The sequence below is a fragment of the Oryctolagus cuniculus genome, chromosome 5 (assembly GCF_051225735.1).
Source record: "Oryctolagus cuniculus isolate XC-2025 breed Fujian yellow rabbit chromosome 5, ASM5122573v1, whole genome shotgun sequence".
NCBI classification, from domain to species: domain Eukaryota; kingdom Metazoa; phylum Chordata; class Mammalia; order Lagomorpha; family Leporidae; genus Oryctolagus; species Oryctolagus cuniculus.
In genome coordinates, this window is record NC_142871.1 from 41438278 (window position 1) to 41464350 (window position 26073).

The following is a 26073-nucleotide window of genomic DNA, read 5'->3' on the forward strand; positions in this document are numbered from 1 at the left end:
TTTGTTTTGCCTTTACATTTGTAGATTTTTTTCCCTCTGGATGTAGATTTTCAGTTAGTGGTTATTTGCCTTCAGCATTTTAATTGTACCATCCCATTATATTCTGGCTTTATATGTATTTTAATTTAATTTTTAATTGAAGCATAATTTTACATGCTTTTGAATTACAGTGTGATGTTTGGATACATACATATTAATAATCCAATAAAAGTATTTAGCATACATTTATTATTTGTAGTGAGAACATCCAAAATTCTCTTTTCTAGCTGTTTTGAAATATTCAATATATTATTGTCAATCATTGTCAACCTAATGTTGAAATGGAACACCAGAACTATTGCTCTTTCTAACGATCACTCTGTATCTGTTGACCAATCTCTTCCTTTTTCCCTTCCCCTTTACCCACACCTAGTCAGACTCTGGTAACCATTCTTCAGCTCTGTGCTTCTATGAGATCAGCTTATTTAGATTCCACATGTGAATGAGATCATACGGTATTCGTCTTTCTATATCTGGCTTATTTTATTTAATATAATTTATTGCAGCACTATTCATTATAGCTAAGATTTGGAATCAAACTAAATGTCCATCAATGGGTGAATGATAAAAGAAAATGTGGTATACATACACAATGAATGTTATTAGCCATAAAAAGAAAGAAATTCTGTCCTTTGAAGCAACATGGATGAACTGGAAGGACATTATGATTTTTTGTGTTTTGTTGGTTAGCCAGCTGAAATCTTACTGGTGATCCTTCGAAGGTGATGGTTTCCCCCCTCAGGTTGCATTTAAGATATTATTTTTGACTTCTACTTTTACATTTTAATATTATGTTCTTTTATATGCTTTTCTTTGCATTTATCCTGGTGTTCATGTCAATTCTTGAATCTATGGATTGACATCTTTTTCAGATTTGGAAATCTTTGGGATTATCTCCTCTTGTTATTTCTCCTATCATGTCATGTCATGTCATGTCATGTCTCAGTATACATGTAAGATAGTTCACTATAGCGGAAATGTCCCTTATGTTCCTTTCTTAAAGTTCCGCCTTTTAAATATCTATGTGTAGAGCAGATATTTTCTGCTCTCGCACTTCTAGATCCACAATTCTCACTCTGTGTTCTAGGTGCTATTCAACACAACTATTGAATTCTTAATTTCATCTATTGTATTTTTCAACTCTAAAATTTTCACTTGATGCTTTCTATAGATGGCAGTTCTCTCTGAAATTCTCCTTCATGTAGCCTAGTTTTGAACATAATCATCAAAATTATTTTAGATTACATAACTGACAAATCCAGTAGCTGAATTACCCATTGGGTTTGTGTCCATGATCACCCTCTTCCCTGCCCCTGGACCCTTTGTCCTGTTTCTGGTATTCCCATTCTTTCTTCATTGAATTCCTAGACATCGTGTTTTAAAAAATTCTAAAAGTTCTGTCCACTTGTTCTAAAGAGAAGGATTTACTTCTTCTCTTCTCATTCAGCTATAATACTAGCAGATCACCTTGATCCAATGAGGAATTGAGCCAATTTTTGTCTTGGCTTCAGTTTGTATAAAGCTTATTCTGTTGGAAATCAGCTACTTCCTTTAGGGAGCAGTCTTCAGGGGCACGAGCTGAGCTCGTAGACATTTTGCTGGAGCTCTGCCCTCCTCATTGGCAAACTTTTTTCTGGCTTCATAAGATGCTGAACAAAGCACTGTATGGCTTCTTCCATTTTGTACCAGAAACTTTTAATTCGTGTCTCATACCATCAATTCTGTACTACTCTGGAGTAAGCAAAAGTATAAGGGACAATGTGGTGCTGAACAACACATTTCTGAGTTTTCCTAGGTGCCTTACTAGCCCTAAGAAGTAATTTCCAGCTATGTGAAAATGCTGTAAACTCATCTCAGCTTCTTTCTTCCTTACTGATCAGTTTTTGCTCGCTTTTCAGTCTCTTTCTTGGTACCAGTTACTAATCTACAAATGCCTCTCTGGAAAAGAAGTGGAGAACATTGGGTTCCTCTGAAGGCATGGCTCTGGTTTCCAGAATTTTGGCTTCTCATGTCCCAAGTGCCACAGCAGTTCTCCTTCTCTTAACCAGCTTTTTACAAAAATCAATGAGCTGTTCTAGTTGTCTCTAGTATGAGAGTTGGTCACATACAAATTCATAGCCAGAAGTCCTCGAATGTTTTGTTTTGCATATTGGTAAATAAGTGCTCTTACACATTTAAGATATTAATTATTTATTTATAGAAATATCTCATATGTTTGTTGCCAAACTTATTTTTAAATTTTTTTTTTCAGTTTTTTAAATTTACGGTATGCAGACTTCATACACTTCATAAATACAAATTTAGAAACATGGTGATCCTTCTCAGCCTACCCTCCCTTCCACCTGCACTCCCACCCTTCTTTCTCATTCCTCTCCTCTTCCCATTCTTATTTTTTACTAAGATTTATTTTCAATTAACTTTATATACATACGATTAACCTTATACCAAGTAAAGAGTTCAAAAATTGTAATATTTTTAGTCTTGTTCCCTGAGACTTCAGTTAATGCTTATAAATAGTTCTTTCCTTACCCTCTTCCATACATTTTCTTATTTTCCCCCTGTTGTATGTTTTTTTGTAAATTTAATTTCAAAATTACCCTAATTTTTTGCAGATACTGTGAGGGAATTAACTTGTTTTCAATTATTTAACAACCATTTTCTGAATAAAACCTTCCTTACTGCTTTTCAACTTCATCTTTTTCTACAGTAAATCATTGCATGTGGTCTAATTAATTCAGAACTCTTGTTAACATGACTGATGTACCCATAATCTGATATTTTAATGATTGAAGTTTTAATAATTCATTTTACTACCTGGTTGTTCAAGTGTCTCTTCAACATTGTTTCTTACTTTTTTCATGGCTTTTCATAGCAAGATTTCTTTACCTGTAGTGTCAGAATTGATCATGATCAGGACTAAAGTAGTGGCAGTGGGGACTCAGATCAAGGACAGAGTGAGTGCAATTGAGAATTTCCATCTAGAGGGCTTTGAGGTCTTTGGATGGTGGAGGAAAGACAGCACCTGATATGAAGCTAAGCCTCCTGGCTTGGGTAACAATGTTAATGGTATTGTTTTTAACTAAGACTGGGCTAACAAGAGAAGCAGGCTATAACAGAGAGGGAGGACCACATGTTAGAATAGATCAGGGGTAGCATGGGAAATTGTAAGAGACTGTTGATTTTGTGAAATGGATGCTTTGCCTAACAGGATAAAAATTCACCTGGAATTAAAAAAATAGTGAAATCAGCATGGACTAGATATTAACTAGAATTTTCTGTATCTAATGGATGTTTGATTTTTAAATAAATATTTTATTTATTTGAAAGGCAGGGTCAGAGAAAGAGGGAGAGAGGAAGAGATCTTCCATCTATTGGTTCATTTCCCAAATGGCTGCAGTGGCCAGGGCTGGGATGGGCTGAAGCCAGGAGCCTGTAACTACTTCCAGGTCTCCCAAGTAGATAGCAGGGACATAAATACTTGGGCCATCTTTTGTTGCCTTCCCAGGTACATCAGCATGGAGCTGGATGAAAAGTAGAGCAGTGGAAATTGAACTGGTACTCAAATAGGATGCCGGCATCCCAGGTGATGGCTTAATCTGCTGTGCCAGAACTCCAGCCTCTGGACATATGATTTCTTTTTAAAGATTTATTTATTTTTATTTGAAAGTCAGAGTTACAGAGAGAAGGAGAGGCAAAGAGAGAGAGGTCTTCCAACTGCTGATTCACTCCTCACCTGGCCGCAATGGCTGGAACTGTGCCAAATCGAAGCCCAGGGCAAGGAGCCAGGAGCTTCTTTTGGGGCTCCCATGCTGGTGCAGGAGCCCACACACTTTCCCAAGCCATACCAGAGAGCTGAATCGGAAGAGGAGCAGCTGGAACTCCAACTGGTGCCCACATAGGATGCCTGTGCTGCAGGTGGTGGCTTTACCCGTTATACCACAGAGCCATACCCTGGACATACGATGTTTAAGTAGCAGCCTGCAGCAGTCCTTGTCATATAATCTACTATGTGAAATATGCTGTTAGGCTATAAGTAACTTTTTTTTTTTTTTTGGACAGGCAGAGTGGACAGTGAGAGAGAGAGACAGAGAGAAAGGTCTTCCTTTTTTCGGCCGTTGGTTCACCCTCTAATGGCTGCCGCGGTCGGCGCGCTGTGGCCGGCGCACCACGCTGATCCGATGGCAGGAGCCAGGTACTTATCCTGGTCTCCCATGGGTGCAGGGCCCAAGTACTTGGGCCATCCTCCACTGTATTCCCGGGCCACAGCAGAGAGCTGGCCTGGAAGAGGGGCAACCGGGACAGAATCCGACGCCCTGACCGGGACTAGAACCCGGTGTGCCGGCGCCACAAGGTGGAGGATTAGCCTAGCGAGTCGCGGCGCCGGCCAACTATAAGTAACTTTTGTAGTTGATTGAAGAACCTAAGCTTGGGGAGTGGACTTCCCAGGTTTGGGAGATTTTGATACAAAAAATGTTGCAAGTAGAGTTATTGTGGGAAAATCTGTTGATGTAACCAGGCATAAATTCTAGTTTTGATAAGAAAGAAATAAATTCTAGCAGAATATTATAAATGTAAAATATTATTATAAATAATTGAAAGAGCTTTATAAGCACTTTATAAAAACAAGGCTATATTTTTATTCCTAGTCACCTCCATGCAGAATATGGCCAAGATGGGATGACCGTGACTCTCTTTACCTATTTATTCTGCAATCTAGGGCTACACCAAATAGGTAGTCTGGAATCTAATTTATAAGGAGAACATGCAGCTTCCTGGCACCTTTCTGCTGTATCTATACCAATCAGTTTTCCTTAAAAACAGAAAATATCATTTTGAATTGTGCACTGTAGCTCTAACATACTGTTTCTTTTAGTTAGACACAGAGAACATAGAGGGAGATAATTTTTTAAAGATTTATTTATTTATTGAAAGGCAGAGTGACAGATTGAGAGAGAGAGAGAGAGAGAGAGAGAGAGAAGTTTGTGTCTGCTGGTTTACTCCACAAATAGCTACAACTATAAACTCTGGGCCAAGCCAAAACCAGAAGCCAAGAACTCCATCTGGATCTCCTACATCTTTGCCTTCCAAAGGACATTAGCAGGAAGCTGGATTATAAGTGGAGTAACCAGGACTTGAATGGGTGCTCTGATATGGGATGCCAGCGATGTGAGTGGCAGCTTAACTGTGCATACAATAACACCAGCCCCAAGTGAGGAGAATTTTTAAGAGATTGGTTTTCGTAAGGTTTCCTCTCTGCCTTTGAAGTTGGGCATTTTTTTTCTCCCTAAATTTGGACTATAGGATCAGAATTATTTAATTTTGGACTTGGAATTAGTTACACAATTCATTTGACTCCTTGTACTTTTTCTACAGGTAGTAAATGAGGCAAATGAGGATCAGAGAAGGCAAGGACCAAGTCAGTCTATAAATCAAAAGTAGAGCTAAACCCAGGAAACAGGTTTTCTAACAAGTGACTGGAGCACTTTCCACTATAATGTGGAGATTCTAAAATTCATATTGCCTTACAATTTTAATGTAGTATATCACTTTGCTCATTGTATCCCCTGCCCTGCCCCCAACCTTCCTTTAAGATTCAGCAAAATTCTAATGCGGAAGAATTAAAAATGGTTTCAGTACTCTCTCCAGAGTATCAGATTTCTGAAAAGAGCTGACACAAAGCACTTTCACAACCAAATTTAATATAAAACCACTGACAGTATGCAAATAAGGCCCAAAGCCACACTTTACAAATGAGCTAGAGAAATAATGAATTAATGTGGTGCCGTTTTTAAGTTTAGATTTCGGTACTACTTTCCTGTTCTTTTCTGATGGATAAGCCATAAGCAACTCCAAACGTGGGTTTGCCATTGCTATAGATACACACCTGGACAGCAACACAGCGGCTAGTAACTGTTCTCATGCTTTTTTGGCAGTGTCTGTTCAACGCATTTACCCCACCCCCATCCTGTTCTACTTGGGTGTCAGGAGGATAGGAAGCCACAATAAGAACAAAAGAGCTGTAACACGGTCTCCTGTCTCCTCCCTCTTTCCTCACTGTCCCCACTTAGAACCCACAGGCTCTGGTGTGATGTTCCCTGCATGCCTGGGGGAGGAATGATGAGCAAGGGCTGACGCTGCAGGCAAGTGACACCCCGAAGCTGTAGATTTCTTCAAGTCCAGGTCCGCACCAACCCAAGGCAGAGCGATGGCCTTATCTCTGGAAGAATTCATCCACTCCCTTGATCTCAGGACCCTCCCCAGAGTCCTAGAAATCCAGTCAGGCATCTATTTTGAAGGTAAGCACTCTCTAATTCCTCGCCTGGCTAGAAAGTACTTGTAAGTGGGAATTTGTGGGGGGAATTCTGGTAAAGAGTATGAGTTCCATTGCGGAAAGGGAAAAGGTAATTAACTGATGAATGGTCAAGGCTCAAAAGTGTTAGAGAAGGGAGACCCTAGAGAGGACTCCAGGTGGGAAGGGAGAAGGGATTGAGCACATCTTAAACTTTTTGTAGGTTTTCAGTGGTTTTCACATGATGGCAAATCACGGTTGAGCTTTCTTTGAAATTCACTGTAACCCATAGTGAAAAGTTTAAAGTTATCAATAATTATGTTTGTAACACATAAAAATGCATGGATACTATATTATTTGATATGTAGATATTTTAAAATATGTCTTCATTGAAGTATATTCTCTACATAATAATATATTCTTTTCTCACACGCACTTAAGTGAGATTTTTAAAGAGATGATTAGGTCACGAGGACTTGGGTCACAAGGACCCTGCCCTAATGAACAGATTAATGTTATTATCATGGGAGTGGATTGGTTATCCTCAAGTCTTAGTTTTAAAAGTTTCTCTTGAGTGACAGTTCTTGCCCGCGCTCTGCCTCAAATGTTTGCTGCCCTTCCACCATTTTATGCCACAACAAGAAAGCCCTCACTAGGTATGGCTCCTTGATCTTGGGCTTCCGAACTTCCAGAACTATGAGAAATAAACTTCTCACATTTATAATTGAAAGAGCAATAAAAGCACAGAGTGTAGAAGTAAATGTTCTTCAAACTCTTAAGTACTTCTATTGCTGGTATCAACATTTCTTTCTCGCTTTCTGTAGTGGCCTAACTCTTAATTCCTTAAATAATGATAATTTTTATTTGAAGGTATAGAAATTAATCTCTATGAATCACAAGGTTATTTTTCAAAATCTTTGCTGAAAATCAGAGTCCACTGATAATTATGGAATAAAAAACGACTGAGTTTTGGTGTAACTTACTACAGTATGTTAATTCACATAATTATTAAAATATCCAAATAATTTTTGAGAGTGTTTATGAGGTTAGTTTTAGCTATGCAAAACAATGATTCGTTTTCTAGATAAACATAAGAGGGTTTCAAAAATTAACAGAAAATGCACATTATTTTAATTTCACTTTGCCATGAATATTTGGAAACTTCCTTATATAGCTTTCTAGTCATAAGAAATTGAAGCAAGAGTTTCAGGTCTAATCTTGGAAAATAAAGCATTATTTTTATTTTCCTGTTCATTGATAGAAGAATGTACACACATTCTCTTAATCAACATGGTTCAACTTACAAGGCTTGACTTGATTTTCCTGCACAATGGTACAAAAGCATACTCATACAACTGTTCTGTTTTTACACTCTCAATATAACATTCAATAACCTGAGATTTTAACATTTTATTATAAAGTAAATTTTGTGTTCAATAATTTTATATCACTGTAGGCAGTTCAAAATTCTGAGCACATTTAGGGTGGGGAAAGCTTAGCTATGATGTTATATTGGATGTATTAAGTACATTTTTGATGTAACTGTGTTTTCAATATAACAATCAGCTTATCCAGATATAATCCAATTATGAGTCAAAGTGTGTCTATTAAATGATGAAATAAAAGAAGGATGGACATGTCATCTTTGGGTCCTATGCATAGGCACGAACAATCCTTACATTACTCTCCCCACACCCTGCTTCAACTTCATATGCCCTGCAGGCAGTGGATTGACACAGGCTATTACAACTCAGTATAGGAATTTGTTTAATTCAATTGTAAATTGATTATTTAAAATCAGATCGAATTTTGTCCCAATACTGTATTATAAGTGTCTCTGTTTCTAAAGCAGCTCCAAATCTTTTCTTAACTCATGCTTTGTGCATTGGAGGCTTTGTGTCAAAAGTCTTTCTTCATGCCTAGGTTACAAAGGCTTTAAAAATTTTTATTTAGGGAATACAAATTTCATGCATTTCATATGTACAAATTTAAGAACATAGTAATTCCTCCCTCCCTACCCTTCCTCTCACCTGCACTCCCACCCTTCTTGCATCTCTCTCTCCTATTCTCATTTTTATATTTTTGCAAAGATCTATCTTCAGTTAACTTTACACTCATAAGATTAATCCTACATCAAGAATTCAACAAATAGTATTCAGGAAAAAAAAAAAAAACACTTTTCCTCAACAGTCAAGACAAGGCTGTTTAAAATCATGGCATCTTGAAGTGTCAATTTCACTCTTGTACATTACCTTTTAGGTACTCTATTAGTTTCCACAGATCAGAGAGAATATATGGTTTTTGTCTTTTGGGGACTGGCTTATTTCACTAAGAAAAATGGTTTCTAGTTTCATCCATTTTGTTACCAAAAAAACAGGATTTCATTCCTTTTTATGGCTGAGTAGTATTTCATAGTGTATATATACCATAATTTCTTTATCTAGTCTTTAGATAATGGACATCAGGATTGATTGTGTATCTGGGTTGATTGTGTATCTTAGCTATTGTGAATGAGCTGCAATAAACATGAGGATATAGATCACTCTTTCATATCTGATTTCTTTTAGTTTGGATAAATTCTCAGGAGTGGGATAGGTGGGTCGTATGGTAGGTTTATATTCAGATTTCTGAGATAACTCCATACTGTCTTCCACAGTGGCTGCACCACTTTGCATTCCCACCAACAGTGGATTAGGGTACCTATTCCCCCACATCCTCACCAGCATTTGTTGTTTGTTGATTTCTATATAAGAGCCATTCTAACTGGGGTGAGGTGAAACCTCATTGTGGTTTTAATTTGCATTTCCCTGATGACTAGTGATCCTGAGCATTTTTTATGTCTCTGTTGAACAAAGGCTTTTTATTACATTAGTTTACAACAACTCTATGGTTTCGTAGTTTGCATTTAGAATTTGGTTCAATTGGACAGTACTTTGCCCTGAGGTTTACAGGGACCCAATTTTACTTTTCTCTACGTGATTAACCTGATATCCAAGCACCATTGATTTAGCTGGCCATCTTTCCCTTACTGACTTGTGTTGCTACCTATAACTCTTATTAAATGTTCCCATCTGTGTCAATCTGTCTCTGAAATTACATTAGTCTTTTATTTCATAATTGTGCCCAAAATCTCACTATTTCTTTAAATGGTGGAATAAGTGATATGATCATTATATGGACCATTCCTTTGTTTCCCTTGTTTTCACTATTTTTTTCTAAGTTGATTTAGCTTTTTTTTTTTTTTTAAGATTTTATTTATTTATTTGAGAGGTAGAGTTACAGACAGTGACAGGGAGAGAAGAGAGAAAGTCTTCCATCCATTGGTTCACTCCCCAGTTGGCCGCAATGGTCGGCCAATCTGAAGCCAGGAGCCAGGAGCTTCTTCCTGATCTCCCATTTGGGTGCAGGGTCCCAAGGACTTGGGCCATCTTCTACTGCTTTCCCAGGCCACAGCAGAGAGCTGAATTGGAAGAGGAACAGCTGGGACTAGAACCGGTGCCCATATGGGATGCAGGTGCCACAGGGGGAGGATTAAGCATATTTTCAAAAACATTACTGATTAGTAAAAAAATTCAGCAGGAATTCTTATTTGCTTGGGTTGATTTTCTAAATAAATTTGGGTAGAACTGACATTTTTATATGGTCTTACAAAAGAACATAGTATGTCTCTCCATGTTTTCAGAACATCTTCATACTTTATTAATATATTATGTTACACTTCAATTAAGATGAATTTTCACAAAGCAAGCAAATTCATGTAATCGATACCTTGATGAAGAAATAGAGAATTACAAGTGTTCTAGAAGCCCTGACTTGTGCCCTTTTGCAATTATCATCTTTGATTGTTCCCCCAAGTTATTCACTATCATGATTTTGGTTCATTATGAATTTTATATAAATGGAAAATCATGGTAGGTGTTCTGTCCTGATTAAAATGTTTGTCATTATATCTATAAAAATAGTCTATACTGCTGTATATAGTTCATTAATTTTCAGTACATATAATGTTCCTTTTTAGAAATATTATCACAATTTATTTATCCACTCTATTCCAATTGAGCATTTGGATTATTTCCAAATATTTCCAGGTTATCATGAAATTCTTATTCATGTGTACTCACAATTACACGAACTCAGCTAGGTATAAAAACAAGTGGAGTTTCTATGTCATAGTGTATGTGTATGTTCAGACTTGCTAGGTAATGAAAAACAAGTTTTCTAAGTAGTCAGATTTACATTCCCACTGTGAGAATCTGACACTTCCAGTTAATCCATTTGCCAACTAACACTTGATGTCACCAGGCTTACTTACAGTCATTCTAGTGAGAGTTTAGTGCTGCATCACAGTTTTAGTTTTAGTTTTATTTTGGTAAAATTTACATATACTATTTGGCACACTGTCTGTTATGTGATTTGCAAATGTCATTCAGTTTGTTTCTTGAAATTTCATTTTCTTAATGGTGTCTTTTGATAGATGGAAGTTCTTAATTTTAGTGTTAGTATTATCATTTTTTAATTATTTTACATTCAGTGTACTGTCAAGAACATTTCTTTATTCTAAAGTTAATGAAAATACTTTGTATTATCTTCTAGAAATTCCATTATTTACTTTCACCTTCGGATCTGCAATCCACCTGGAGTTTATTTATTTTGGTTTTTGTACAGATTTGAGAATGAAGCCAATATTTCCTTTTTTTCTCCTATAGAGATAATGGGCACAGGGATACTGAAACATTGTCTTTTTCCTACTGTCTTGTTGCATAACTTTAGTCATAAAGAGTGTCTGTGCATGGCTGGGTCTTGTTACACAGCATCTGTACTGTTCCAACTATCCCTAAGCCAATTTCACCCTGTCTCTCTTAAAGTAGGTTTACAACAATATATAATATTTAATTTATATTGTATATAATAATATATGGCTGAGCCTTAGTTCTCATTTCATGTTTGAAACACCAGAACTATTTTTAAAATATAAATGCCTGAATGTATTCTCTAAAGATGAGGATTTAATTATATAAACAGAAAGGTGTCATCATCAAGTTTTTAAAAATCTCCCTGATGACTATGACACACAGTCAAAATTAAGAACAACCACCATTGAGTAAGTTCTCCAATTTATTATTCTCCTTCAAGTTTGACCCTTTGAACTTTAGTATACATTTTAGAATTAACTTATCAAGTTTCACAAAGTCACTCTGGAATTTTGATTAGTGGAGTATTGGTTTGGAGAAAATTAACATCATTCTAAGTTACATATTCTGATCCATGAATATACTATTGCTCTCTAGTTATATAAATTTATTTTATTCCTGTCAGTAATAATTTAGTTTATTGAAGAAATTTTGTACTTTTTCTGATTTATTCTTAGTTATTTTATTTTTCATCAATTATAAATGGTATATTTTATATACCATTTATAAATTCAGAATATACTTATAAATTTGGAATACATTTATAAATTCAGAATACACTTTTAGATTGGTTTAGATTTTCTATGTACATATTAAAGTTGTTTGTGAATGTTGATGAATTTTTTTTCTTTCCAATGATTACACTTTTTTCTTTCCACTAAAACATTGTCTAGTGATTTTGCTATGAGATCATATTAGATTAATGACAAAGCAACTTCTATTCTTATTCACAACTGCAGAGAGAAAATTTCAGTAATTTATCATTAAATATGTTCATTTTATTTATTTATTTATTTATTTATTTGGAAGTCGGAGTTACACAGAAAGAGAAGGAGAGGCAGAGAGAGAGAGAGAGAGGTCTTCCATTCACTGGTTCACTACCCAACTGGCTGCAACCGTCAGAGTTGAGCTGATCCGAAGCCAGGAGCCAGGATCTTCCTCCAGCGCCGGCCTACTTCAATTATTTTAATGACAGTCTCCCCATCCATAATTATAGCTTAACTCTCATTTCACAAACAAACCAGCTTCTAGATTATCTATTAGAGGCCGGCGCCACGGCTCAATAGGCTAATCCTCCACCTAGCGGCACCGGCACACCGGGTTCTAGTCCTGGTTGGAGCACCGGATTCTTTCCCGGTTGCTCCTCTTCCAGGCCAGCTCTCTGCTGTGGCCAGGGAGTGCAGTGGAGGATGGTCCAAGTGCCTGGGCCCTGCACCCCATGGGAGACCAGGAGAAGCACCTGGCTCTTGCCTTCAGATCAGCATGGTGCGCCGGCTGCAGCACGCCAGCTGTGGCGGCCATTGGGGGGTGAACCAATGGCAAAGGAAGACCTTTCTCTCTCTCTCTCTCACTGTCCACTCTGCCTGTCAAAAAAAAAAAAAAGATTATCTATTAGAATTAAACTTTCTCTATAGAGATTTTACATGTGCTACGTTAGTTCCTGGAATACACATACATATGTATCCAAGTATCATTATATATTATATATTATATATACATATAGTCTTCTGTTTTCCTATTGATAATTACTGAGGTGGAGATATGCAGTGAAATATTATCAGTAGTACTGATGAGTTCTCTCATTAATTCTAATAGTCTATATTTTTCTTTTCATTGGTTTTTCTAAATAGCTGTTAATATCATTAGAAGACATCAAGATCATATCTATTCCGCATAATTTTTTCGGCAGTTTATTTTTTCTTACCTTTGTAGTGTAGACAAAGGCTTCTAGTTCTTTTTTTTTTTTAAGATTTTATTTATTTATTTGACAGGTAGAGTTACAGACAGTGACAGGGAGAGACAGAGAGAAAGGTCTTCCATCTGCTGGTTCACTCTCCAAATGGCTGCAATGGCCGGAGCTGCGCAGATCTGAAGCCAGGAGCCATGTGCTTCTTCCTGGTTTCCCACGTGGGTGCAGGGGCCCAAGGAGTTGGGCCATCTTCTACTGCTTTCCAAGGCCATAGCAGAGAGCTGGACTGGAAGAAGAGCAACCTGGACTAGAACCGGTGTCAATCTGGGATGCTGGCGCTGCAGGCAGAGGATTAACTTAGTGCACCGTGACGACTGCCACAGTCTTCTAGTTCTATGTTAAGCAACTGTGAGAATCCTTGTCTTATTTCTAACCATAAAGAATACCACCTAAAATGCATCCATAACTTTTGATATTTCATTATTACTAAGTTGTCGAAGATCCTATCCCTGACTTTCTAGGTGGTTTTTTTAAAACTTTTATTTAGTAAATATAATTTTTTAAAATACAGTGTATGGATTACAATGGCTCCCCCCCCCCTAACTTCCCTCCCACCTGCACCCCTCCCATCTCCTGCTCCCTCTCCCATTACATTCACATTAAGATTCATTTTCAATTATCTTTATATATAGAAGATTAATTTAGTATATATTAAGTAAAGATTTCATCAGTTTGCACCCACACAGAACATAAAGTGTAAAATACTATTTGAGTACTAGTTATAGCATTAATTCACATTGGACAACACATTAAGGACAGAGATCCCACATGAGGAGTAACTACACAGTGACTCCTGTTGTTGACTTAACAATTTGACACTCTTGTTTATGGCATCAGAAATCTCCCTAGGCTCTAGTCATGAGTTTCCAAGGCTATGGAAGCCTCTTGAGTTCGCCAACTCCAATCTTATTTAGACAAAGTCATAGTCAAAGTGGAAGTTCTCTCCTCCCTTCAGAGAAAGGTACCTCCTTCTTTGATGGCCCGTTCTTTCTGCTGGGATCTCACTTGCAGAGATCTTTCTTTTAGGTCCTCTGTCGCTCCCCCTCTTCGTGGAGGAATGACACTAAACCCTGCCTAGGCTTCCTATCCGAGTCACGGCACCATTATGTCGCTCCCCCTCTTCGTGGAGGAACGACACAGGACCCTGCGCTGTTCTTTTGTCTGCTCGGCCCTCCCCGGGTTTGCTGCTGGTTCTTCCCGGGTTGGCTACCGACCCTTCCACCTCTGTGGAAGGGTGGTTCCCCCTGCCACTTTCCCCACTTCCGCGGGGGAGTGGCACACCGCCAGCCGGCTCTCTCGGGGGCTGCTCAGGTGTTCCTCTTAGATGTTCCCGGTGCATGTTGTCTCTCTCCTCCTTTATAGTCCTCTTCCACCAATCCCAACTCTGCTACCCACAACGCTGAGTACGCTGCTCTCCTCCAATCAGGAGCAGGTCCTGCTGCTTATTGGTTGAACTGGAGGCAGCTGTGTAGAAGCTGTTTCCTCCTCTCCCAGTGCCATATTGTGGGAGAGCAGATGCATAGAATAAGTCTTAATTCCAGTAACTTAGTCTAGTCCTAGTTGTTCCCCACAGATCCCCCTTTCTTTTTATTTTTGGCGTTGATACGCGCCTGTCTTCGGTGCCCCGCGGCACACACTCTGCTCTGCTTGCTAGAGTTGCCCACAGGTGCTTACAAGCCCTATCAATCAGGCAAACTGAATCCGGGTCCTCTCTTCACCATGTTGTGAGGAGGTTTTTAGGTGCTGATGCGTGCCTGTGTTCGGTGCACTGCAGTGCATGCTCTACTCTGCAAGAACTGCCTGCAGGTGCTTACAAGCCCTACCAACCAGGCAAACCGAATCCAAGCCTTCTCATTGCCGTCTTGTGGGGAGACTTATTGGTGTTGATAACGTGCCTGTCTTCGGTGACCTGCAGCCGCCCACAGGTGCTTATCGTCTTACTAATCAGGCAGACCGAATCCAAGCCCTCTCATTGCCGTGTTGTGGGGAGGCCTTATTTTTCTCTATTTCTCTACCTCCGGGCATTCCTATTTCTCCCATTTTACTTCTATCTGCCAGCATTCCTATTTCTCTCATTTTACTTCTAAACTTCTGTTTCTCTTATCCCCGCGGCTTCCCGGTGCCCGCCCCGAGGCTGCTTCTCTGCGCCTTGCCCCGCGGCGGCTTCCCAGCTCTGCGCTGCTTCAGCCTGCGCTTCTCTCATCTGCGCGGCTTCCAGGTGCCCGCCCCGAGGCTGCTTCTTGGCACCTCGCCCCGTGGCGGCTTCCCGGCTTCACGCAAGCTCCGTGGTCTCCGCGCCCTTTGCACCCGCACCACGGCCTTCACGCTAGCCCCATGTTTCCTATTCGTGCCCCGTGCGCTCTCCCCGTTTGTGCCCCACACACTCTCTCTGCACGTGGCGGCTTCCGCGAGTCACACAGCCTAGCTCACGTTTCCGCTACCGGTATTCAGTCTAAGTTCCCCGGGCTAACCTGGCGAATTGAACCTAGCCTACGTTTCCGCCTTACGGTTTGGCTTCCCGTCTTTTGCTCCCCGGGCTAATCTGACGGATTCCAACCTGGCCCACGTCTCCGCCTCTGGTTCCAGATTTTCGCCCCTTGTTCCCTGGGATGACTCGACGAATCCCAATCTAGCTTACGTCTCCGCCTCGGCCTGCCCCCGCGGCTGCATCCTCCCTAACATTTTTCTCTACCCGGTATGTTTCCTAATTTTTCTTCCAACAATATTCCCCTCTCATTTCTCCTGGCTTCTCCCCACAGTCCGTATCCGAGTCTAAGTTTCTTCTAGCTTTCACTTTCAACCTTAGAGATTTCTCCCAGCTTCCCCCCGTAGTCCGTATCCAAGTCTATGCCTAGGCTTTCGATAGCTTCTTCCGGCACCTTTTCCGTCCGGCTTTTCCCTAGGTTCTTTGCTAGTCTCTCTCTCCGGTATTTTCCCACTTCTTCCCTCTTCTTCCCTCCTAGGTTTCCTATCTGAGTCACGGCACCATTATGTCGCTCCCCCTCTTCATGGAGGAACGACACAGGACCCTGCGCTGTTCTTTTGTCTGCTCGGCCCTCCCCAGGTTTGCTGCTGGTTCTTCCCGGGTTGGCTACCGACCCTTCCACCTCTGTGGAAGGGTGGTTCCCCCTGCCACTTTCCCCACTTCTGCGGGGGAGTGGCACACCGCCAGCCGGCTCTCTCGGGGGCTGCTCAGGTGTTCCTCTTAGATGTTCCCGGTGCATGTTGTCTCTCTCCTCCTTTATAGTCCTCTTCCACCAATCCCAACTCTGCTACCCACAACGCTGAGTACGCTGCTCTCCTCCAATCAGGAGCAGGTCCTGCTGCTTATTGGTTGAACTGGAGGCAGCTGTGTAGAAGCTGTTTCCTCCTCTCCCAGTGCCATATTGTGGGAGAGCAGATGCATAGAATAAGTCTTAATTCCAGTAACTTAGTCTAGTCCTAGTTGTTCCCCACAGATCCCCCTTTCTTTTTATTTTTGGCGTTGATACGCGCCTGTCTTCGGTGCCCCGCGGCACACACTCTGCTCTGCTTGCTAGAGTTGCCCACAGGTGCTTACAAGCCCTATCAATCAGGCAAACTGAATCCGGGTCCTCTCTTCACCATGTTGTGAGGAGGTTTTTAGGTGCTGATGCGTGCCTGTGTTCGGTGCACTGCAGTGCATGCTCTACTCTGCAAGAACTGCCTGCAGGTGCTTACAAGCCCTACCAACCAGGCAAACCGAATCCAAGCCTTCTCATTGCCGTCTTGTGGGGAGACTTATTGGTGTTGATAACGTGCCTGTCTTCGGTGACCTGCAGCCGCCCACAGGTGCTTATCGTCTTACTAATCAGGCAGACCGAATCCAAGCCCTCTCATTGCCGTGTTGTGGGGAGGCCTTATTTTTCTCTATTTCTCTACCTCCGGGCATTCCTATTTCTCCCATTTTACTTCTATCTGCCAGCATTCCTATTTCTCTCATTTTACTTCTAAACTTCTGTTTCTCTTATCCCCGCGGCTTCCCGGTGCCCGCCCCGAGGCTGCTTCTCTGCGCCTTGCCCCGCGGCGGCTTCCCAGCTCTGCGCTGCTTCAGCCTGCGCTTCTCTCATCTGCGCGGCTTCCAGGTGCCCGCCCCGAGGCTGCTTCTTGGCACCTCGCCCCGTGGCGGCTTCCCGGCTTCACGCAAGCTCCGTGGTCTCCGCGCCCTTTGCACCCGCACCACGGCCTTCACGCTAGCCCCATGTTTCCTATTCGTGCCCCGTGCGCTCTCCCCGTTTGTGCCCCACACACTCTCTCTGCACGTGGCGGCTTCCGCGAGTCACACAGCCTAGCTCACGTTTCCGCTACCGGTATTCAGTCTAAGTTCCCCGGGCTAACCTGGCGAATTGAACCTAGCCTACGTTTCCGCCTTACGGTTTGGCTTCCCGTCTTTTGCTCCCCGGGCTAATCTGACGGATTCCAACCTGGCCCACGTCTCCGCCTCTGGTTCCAGATTTTCGCCCCTTGTTCCCTGGGATGACTCGACGAATCCCAATCTAGCTTACGTCTCCGCCTCGGCCTGCCCCCGCGGCTGCATCCTCCCTAACATTTTTCTCTACCCGGTATGTTTCCTAATTTTTCTTCCAACAATATTCCCCTCTCATTTCTCCTGGCTTCTCCCCACAGTCCGTATCCGAGTCTAAGTTTCTTCTAGCTTTCACTTTCAACCTTAGAGATTTCTCCCAGCTTCCCCCCGTAGTCCGTATCCAAGTCTATGCCTAGGCTTTCGATAGCTTCTTCCGGCACCTTTTCCGTCCGGCTTTTCCCTAGGTTCTTTGCTAGTCTCTCTCTCCGGTATTTTCCCACTTCTTCCCTCTTCTTCCCTCCTAGGTTTCCTATCTGAGTCACGGCACCATTATGTCGCTCCCCCTCTTCATGGAGGAACGACACAGGACCCTGCGCTGTTCTTTTGTCTGCTCGGCCCTCCCCAGGTTTGCTGCTGGTTCTTCCCGGGTTGGCTACCGACCCTTCCACCTCTGTGGAAGGGTGGTTCCCCCTGCCACTTTCCCCACTTCTGCGGGGGAGTGGCACACCGCCAGCCGGCTCTCTCGGGGGCTGCTCAGGTGTTCCTCTTAGATGTTCCCGGTGCATGTTGTCTCTCTCCTCCTTTATAGTCCTCTTCCACCAATCCCAACTCTGCTACCCACAACGCTGAGTACGCTGCTCTCCTCCAATCAGGAGCAGGTCCTGCTGCTTATTGGTTGAACTGGAGGCAGCTGTGTAGAAGCTGTTTCCTCCTCTCCCAGTGCCATATTGTGGGAGAGCAGATGCATAGAATAAGTCTTAATTCCAGTAACTTAGTCTAGTCCGAGTTGCTCCCCACAGTCCTTTTTTTTTTTTTTTTTCCAGAGTGTCTTGGCTTTCTATGCCTAAAATATTCTCTTGGGCTCTTCAGCCAGATCTGAATGCCTTAAGGGCTGATTCTGAGGCCAGAGTGCTGTTTAGGACATCTGCCATTCTATGAGTGTGCTTTGTATCCCACTTCCCATGTTGGATTGTTCTCTCCCTTTTTTATTCTACGTGATTTATGTGATCCCTTTGACTCTTAGACCTATCAGTGTGATCAATTGTGAACTGAAATTGATCACTTGGACTAGTGAGATGGCATTGGTACATGCCACCTAATGGGATTGAAGTGGAATCCCCTGGCACATTTCTAGAAATAAATATGAATTCAGCTTTATTGTTACTCTTTCATCATTGATTAAGATAGTACTATTTGCTTTACCTGTTTGGTGAGTTACCATTAAAGATTTTGCAAATGTTGCCTGTGACTGTATTTATGAAGATTCTGTCCTCTTACTCTGCTGTCATTTTTCCTTGTTGATTTTCTTATTTGCCACTGATTTGTTTGATAATATTTCAACTTTCTTTTAGTATATCATTTTCTCAGCCTTTGTTTCTAATATTTTGATTTGTTTGTTTGAAGTACAAGGAAACATATTCTTTATCATCTCCCTGCTTTTTACATCAGTTCAGGTAGTGCAGTCAGTTTCCAGCCACCCTGTAGAGATGGCTCTACAAGAGATTTTGGGGAAAGGGAACTTGAAAAAGGCTGACAAGTATTGTGAGGTTTTGTAGTATTGGATTGAATTTTCCCAATTGACAACCAAAATGATCATAGGCAGCATGTTTATTCTCGATAACATATTGCATAAACACTGTTTTGGAGGGTAAGATACCAACTTAATGTGAATCACAGACCTGTGGATTATAAAGTTGGGACTGTGCCTCCTTTGTAAGCTACAAATGAAAGATGAGTTTAGGACTAACTCAAAATAGTCAATGTTTATTGTCTTCTGTTAAGAAAAGTAGTCTTTTTTATAAGCCTGAGAGTTGATATGAATACTGAGCTTCTGTATACAAAATATTTAGCAAGTTGACTGAACACTGTAGTCTTGAAATGTTGTAACTATTATTTTTTAATTATCTTAATGTTGGTGTATAATGAGGAAAATTGATTAATAATTCCCGAAAAGTAAAACAAAACTAACTTGAGTTCCTTCAATGTTTCAAATGGCAACAAATTAAATGTACAGTAAAAACCAAAACGTTAGCAATAGAAGCACTCAAAGAAATAACATAAGCATATTCAATTAGGGACTTTAAATAATAAAAAAACCTGAAAAAACTTCCTTATTACATAAAACCTCCATTCTACATAAATACAAATACAAACTAAATACAAACCACAAACTAGGAAGATATTCATAATATATATACAAATTAATATATAACTAATTCCTAAATAACAAAAGTGAATATAAAACTTTCAAATTATTAAAAGATATAAAAGTTGTCGCTCCCCGTCTTCGCGGAGGAACGACACAGGACCCTGCGTTGTTCTTTTGTCTGCTCGGCCCTTCCCGGGTTTGCTGCTGGTTCTTCCCGGGTTGGCTACCGACCCTTCCACCTCCGTGGAAGGGCGGTTCCCCCTGCCACTTTCCCCACTTCCGCGGGGGAGCGGCACACCGCCGGCCAGCTCTTTCGGGGGCTGCACAGATGTTCCTTCAGATAGATGTTCCTGGTGCGTGTTGTCTCTCTCCTCCTTTATAGTCCTCTTCCACCAATCCCAACTCTGCTACCCACAACGCCGAGTACGCTGCTCTCCTCCAATCAGGATCAGCTCCTGCTGCTTATTGGTTGAACTGGAGGCAGCTGTGTAGAAGCTGTTTTCTCCTCTCCCAGCGCCATATTGTAGGAGAGCAGATGCATAGAATAAGTCTTAATTCCAGTAACTTAGTCTAGTCCGAGTTGCTCCCAGTTGCTCCCCACAAAAGTCAATTCACATACCTTAATAATATATAAAGAGTTTCAAATTTACTAACAAACAATGCATATATAAATCATTATTTTCTTTTTAGTTTCCCAAATATTAAAAGATTCACAAAATCTAATGGAAGTATGAATATGCAGAGAGAAGGTGAGACATGTTCAGTGGGTGTGTAAACAGTTACAAATTTTCTATTTTTTTGAAGAAAAGATTTATTTTATTTGGAAGGCAGAGTTACAGAGAGAGAGAGAGAGAGAGGAAGAGAGAAAGGTCTTCTATCCTCTGGTTTACTCCCCAAATGGCTGTAACAGCCAGGGCTGGATCTGTCTGAAGTCAGGATCCAGGGACTTCTGGGTCTCCCATATAGATGCAGGGGCCCAAGCACTTGGGTCATGCTCCACTGCTTTCCCAGGTGCATTAGCTGGGAGACGAATTGAAGTGGAGCAGCTGGGACTTGACCGGAGCTCATATGGGAAGCAATTGGCGGCTTATCTTGCTATGCCACAGTGCAGGCTCCAGTTACAGACTTTCTAGGTAGCAAGTGGATTGTGTGCATCAATATGTAACATATGTGTACTTTCAAATACAATTTAAAAAAGCAAAAGAAATGATTATGTGAAAATATTTATAGAAGTATCTTTTATAGAAAAAATGTAAGCAAGCCTCAACATGGAATAGCTTATACAAATTCCAATAATAAATTATCAGGCATAATTCAAGGGACTAGAATTACTGACGGGAACAAAGCAGAGCCCTTCCACTCTTGGAGGTGATATTCCAGTGGGTGAGTGGTCAAATGACAAATGAGAGATGTAAAACATGCACAGATGTCATGAAGAACTAAATAGAAGGTAAAGCAAAGCAGTGGGAAAAGGTGATCTTTCAATAAGGGTGACCAAGGCAGTTAGCTCTGATAAGAAAGTTGAGTGTGGCCTAAATAAACTGAGGAAATGATCCTTGTACACATCTGGAAGAACATTGGTACTGTGTACAGGGCAAGTATACGTTTCTTAAAACTTCTTTCTTCTGATTAAGAAACAGGGAGTGCGTCAGAGGGGCTGAAGCTTAGCACTTGAGGGAGAAAGTGCTGGAGACACTGGCCGGGCCGGATCTCAAAATCCGCTGCATTCCTGCTAAGAAAAGGGTAGTTAGGGAGGGCTGCTCTGAGGAACTGGTTTTGGGGTAAAGATCTGAACATTGAGGAAAAATTGACCAAGAAAATATTTGTGTGATGAATGTTCCAGAAACAACAGTTGGTGAAAACATTTGGTGATCCAAAGGGGTTTAGTCTGAGGAAGAGGAAAAATATCCCTGTACCTGGGGCACACAGAAAGCTGGGAATGACCCCTTGCAATGGGAATTGACAAGAAGCCAACAGGCAACCGAGACATGATTTACTGAGGGCTTATTCACTGGCACAAGGGAGCTAGCGTAGCAAGAAGCAGTTTCAACGGGCACTCCAACAGCAGCTGAATTGGTGGATTTTTTTTGTGTGTTTTTTGTTTTTCTTTTCATTTTTTATCAGATTGGGGAGGTGTGGCTGTATTCTCTTGGTCTCTGGTCTGTCCCCCTCAGCACATAGCATTTCCATTTGCACCAGGCCTGGTATTCTGCACAGACACAATCGTTCTTTTGCACACCACATACTCAAAATGGCGGTGTTGCTCACTACCGTTTCCCCAGTAAGTTCAGGTATCAGTTGTTGTGGGCCATTCTGGGCAAGCATGCAGGCTGGGCATGCTTTAATGGGCAGCAGGGATCCAGAGCTCCTTGCCTCTGATTGGTGTGGAGCTGAGGCTGGCAGCATGTCAGATCTCTAGGGGCTTGATTTAGTGAGCCTGCTCCTGGAAGGGTCACAGGAGAAGTTTAATAGTGGCAAGAGCAGTTCAGGGACTTGGACTCTGTAGGAAATGCCAATGACCACTTGAAGCTCACTGAAAGGTCCTGCTTGTCATCTGCATTTCTCACCAAACTCATCTTCCCTGTTCTTCACCACTCAGTCAAAGGCACACACATTCACCCAGATGGAGTTCCAGACTCCTGACTTCAGCCTGGCACAGCCCTGGGTGTTGAGGTCATTTAGGGAGTGAATCAATGAATGCAAGATTGATCTTTCTCTTTCTCTTTCTCTTTCTCTTTCTCTTTCTCTTTCTCTTTCTCTTTCTCTTTCTCTTTCTCTTTCTCTTTCTCTTTCTCTTTCTCCCTCTCTCTCTCCCCCTCTCTGTCCCTCTCTGCCTCTGTTACTCTCCCTTTCAAATAATTACATACATTAAAAAAAATTCAAGTATGACTACTGAGGGAGCCAATGGCTAGAGTGCTATCTATATAACATAATTGAGCAGTGCTTTATTTGTTCAAAAACCTCACCAATTAAGAAAAAAAGAGGATGTATCCTTCATATTTGACTTTTCCACTGATATTCATATCCATTCTAAAGCATGATTAGTAATAAAAATTATAAAAGATAAAGGTAAAATGAATAATAGTTAAACCATCTGAATTTTTATTAATAATTCAAATCCATTTTTCTCTCTGAAAAACTGTTAACTTCATCATAACATATGAACCATTTATATGTTAATGAAAACAATATCACTGAAAATTATTTTAAAAATTAAATATTTTCATTACTGAATAGTTCAAGACCTTTGAAAATGATTAATCATTGTATGATACAGTGATTCTTTTTTTTTCTTTTTAAAGATTTTTATTTATTTATTTGAGAGGTAGAGTTATAGACAGGGAGAGACAGAGAGAAAGGTCTTCTCATCTGCTATTTCACTTTACAAATGGCTGAAATGGCCAGAGATGGGCTGATCTGAAACCAGGAGCCTGGAGCTTCTTTCAGGTCTCCCATGCAGGTGTCGGGGTACAAGTACTTAGGCCATCTCCTACTGCTTTCCCAGACCATAGCAGAGAGCTGGATTAGAAGAGGAGCAGCCAAGAATAGAACTGGTGCCCATGTGGGACGCAGACAGTGCAGGTGGAGGCTTAGTCCACTATACCACAGCGCCGGCCCTGACAGAGTGATTCAAGTGGTTTTAATTTAATTTGTTTCAGTACTTGTTTTGAGTGACAGCTATTAAAGATACCTCATAAAGGTTCAATATACACCATATTTAATTCCACATGGGTCAAGTTTATCGTTAATGTTGTGTCTATCCATCTACATGTGAAATAATCTTCATAAATCTGATTTTGACAGCTTTACTAGATAGTGATTCTGTGCAGCTGATGACAAGCTTATACCAGTGAAAGTGTTATGCTTCCACTTCTGTCACAACAGGTTCTAAAATCTTCGATTCTTAAGTCTTTGTAGGCATCTTGCAAAAATTATTTTCTATTTTGTGAGAGCTGATATAGTTAAAATTAGATTTGACCCATTCTTAAATAAACTTAACACATATAAACTCCACTATTTGGAAGTATATTGAAAGTAAGAGAATGAGTTAGGACAATTCTTGTAGCTCTGATTTTTATTTTGAATTTCCAATCTATTTCAGTATGTTGTATGGTATATATGTCATAAGCCATGTGATGTAGGGATAAATGTGGACTTTTTTATGTTTAATAAGTTTAAAATGAAGTATTAGTAAGTCTACACATTAAATACTAGTATAATTTTTAATTTGTTTTATGTAGAAATGAATATGAAATGAAGTTCTAGTATCTTCTAAGTCCCTCTCAGATTACAGCTCTGGGTAATTGTGACATGTGCCATAGATCCATAGAACTGTGTCATCATACCACCTTGAATTCTTTGAAAAAGCAGCTCTTTTTTTTTGAAGATTTATTTTCTTTATTTGAAAGTCAGAGTTACACAGAGAAAAGAGAGGCAGAGAAAGAGAGAGAGAGAGAGAGAGAGAGAGGGAGAGAGAGAGAGAAAGGTCTTCCATCTGATGGTTCACTCCCCAATTGGCCGCAACCGCCGGAGCTGTGCCAATCTGAGGCCAGGAGCCCAGAGCTTCTTCTGGGTCTCCCATACGGGTGCAGGGGCCCAAGGACTTGGGTTATTTTCTACTGCTTGCCCAGGGCATAGCAGAGAGGTGGATGGGAAGTGGAGCAGTTGGGACTCGAATCGGTGCCCATATGGGATGTTGGTGCTTCAGGCCAGGGCGTTAACCCACTGTGCCACAGCGTCAGTCACGAAAAAGCAGCTCCTAGGTAAGGAATAAATCTAAGAAATAAAAGGAAAAATAATGATCATTTATTTACATTTCCTTCTTTTCCTTATCTGTTTCCTTTCTTTTTGAGTGCATGGTAGCTTCACACTTGCAAACCCCTTTGTGTGTCTTATAACCTGTACTGTTGAATGTAATGAGAGCAGGAATACTGTGTATCATTTTGGTGTAGATACCTTAGGAACCAGTACTTGATTTAACATATTCTTTTCTGGTGGACCATGTCAAGATGGAACCTCCCTCTGTCTGGGAGTTTGGGTTCGAGGTGACCACAAGTAGCAGACTCTTCACTCAGCATCTGTATTGAATAGACAATAGTAAGAGAAATATACTTATAGCTTAAATTTTAGATCTGTGGTTATTTGTTATAGTGACTTGAACTTTCTTACTGATGTAATGATACAGCAAGTTATATTAATTACGGCTGTAACTGAACTCATTGATTAAACATTTAGACATCAGACGTATTCAGGAGAGTCATATAATGTCAAGAGAAATTACTTGAGTAATAATACTATCACTCATTCATAGGAACCACTCTGTTCGGGCAACACGATCTGTTGCTTTGTTGACTACTCTCCATGTTGCTAACTTTACCACTTAGCCCTATTTGTTTCACCCATCTGACTATTTTGATATTGATTTAAAAATCTGGCAAAATTCAATGTTTCTTTTATCATGATTTTTTGTGAGATCAATATTAAATTTCTTCTCTACAAAAATTCATGCATATTATTAAAAAATGGGTAATTTTTTGATTCTGAATTTATCTTTTTTCTCTTTTGGGTTTATGCTTTCAGTATCATGTTGCATAATCCAACATCATGAAAATTTCCTTCTCTTTGTTTTGGGGGAACTCCAAGACCATGCTCAATTTTGTGATTTCCTATGACTCTCAGAATTCATAAAGTTGGTATAATGAGGGCTATGGTTCATTACAGGGAAAGGATACAGATTAAAATCAGTGAAGGAAAAAGTGTATGGGAGACAATCCAAGAGATACCTGGCATGAATTGTCAGTTATCCACTGCCAGTGGTGACACTTGGATGGTGTTTATTTCTCCTAGCAATGATGTGTTTCAACAGATACGAGTGATTCTAAGCAGAGACGCTCACCCAGACCTTCATGTCCAGCATTTTTACTGGAGTCAGTCATGATTGGCCTTCACTATACAATCTCCAGCCTTTTTAGATCTCAAACTGGCACAGTGTGGTTCAGGACCCCAGGTTGAAAAAACAAGAATTTATCATTAAGTCACGTGATGAGTTGAAACTATCTGGTGTTGGCCAAGAGCCCAGATATAAAAAATAGTCTTATCTTGCAAGATAATTCAAGGACTATGAGTTGATCTTTCAGGAGCCAGTCAAAAGTTAGTCTTGTTTGCAATGTGTGGGATTTGTACACCCCAAACCCATGGAGTTAGTTCTTAATGGTTTTCGTTTAGGAAAGGTTTGTCTACAGCTAATGGAAGGATTACTTACAGAACATGTTGCAGGGGCCGGCACCGTGGCTCACTTGGTTAATCCTCTGCCTGCAGCGCCGGCAACCCATATGGGCACCGGGTTCTATTCTCAGTTTGTCCTCTTCCAGTCCAGCTCTCTGCTGTGGCCCA

The 26073-nt window shown here is 40.7% G+C and overlaps 1 protein-coding gene across 2 annotated transcripts in view; it reads left to right on the plus strand.

Moving 5' to 3' along the window:
* The first annotated feature begins 6033 nt into the window (after window positions 1-6033).
* Window positions 6034-26073, plus strand: part of THEMIS (thymocyte selection associated) — a 213822-nt gene continuing 193782 nt past the window's right edge. Inside the window, exon 1 of one of the 2 annotated variants that reach the window (XM_089332705.1) lies at window positions 6034-6335. In XM_089332705.1, the coding sequence (XP_089188831.1) occupies window positions 6245-6335 (91 nt within the window). In that variant the 5' untranslated portion in view covers window positions 6034-6244. The remainder of the gene's footprint in view (window positions 6336-26073) is intronic. The other variant, XM_008263480.5, reaches the window with a different exon arrangement.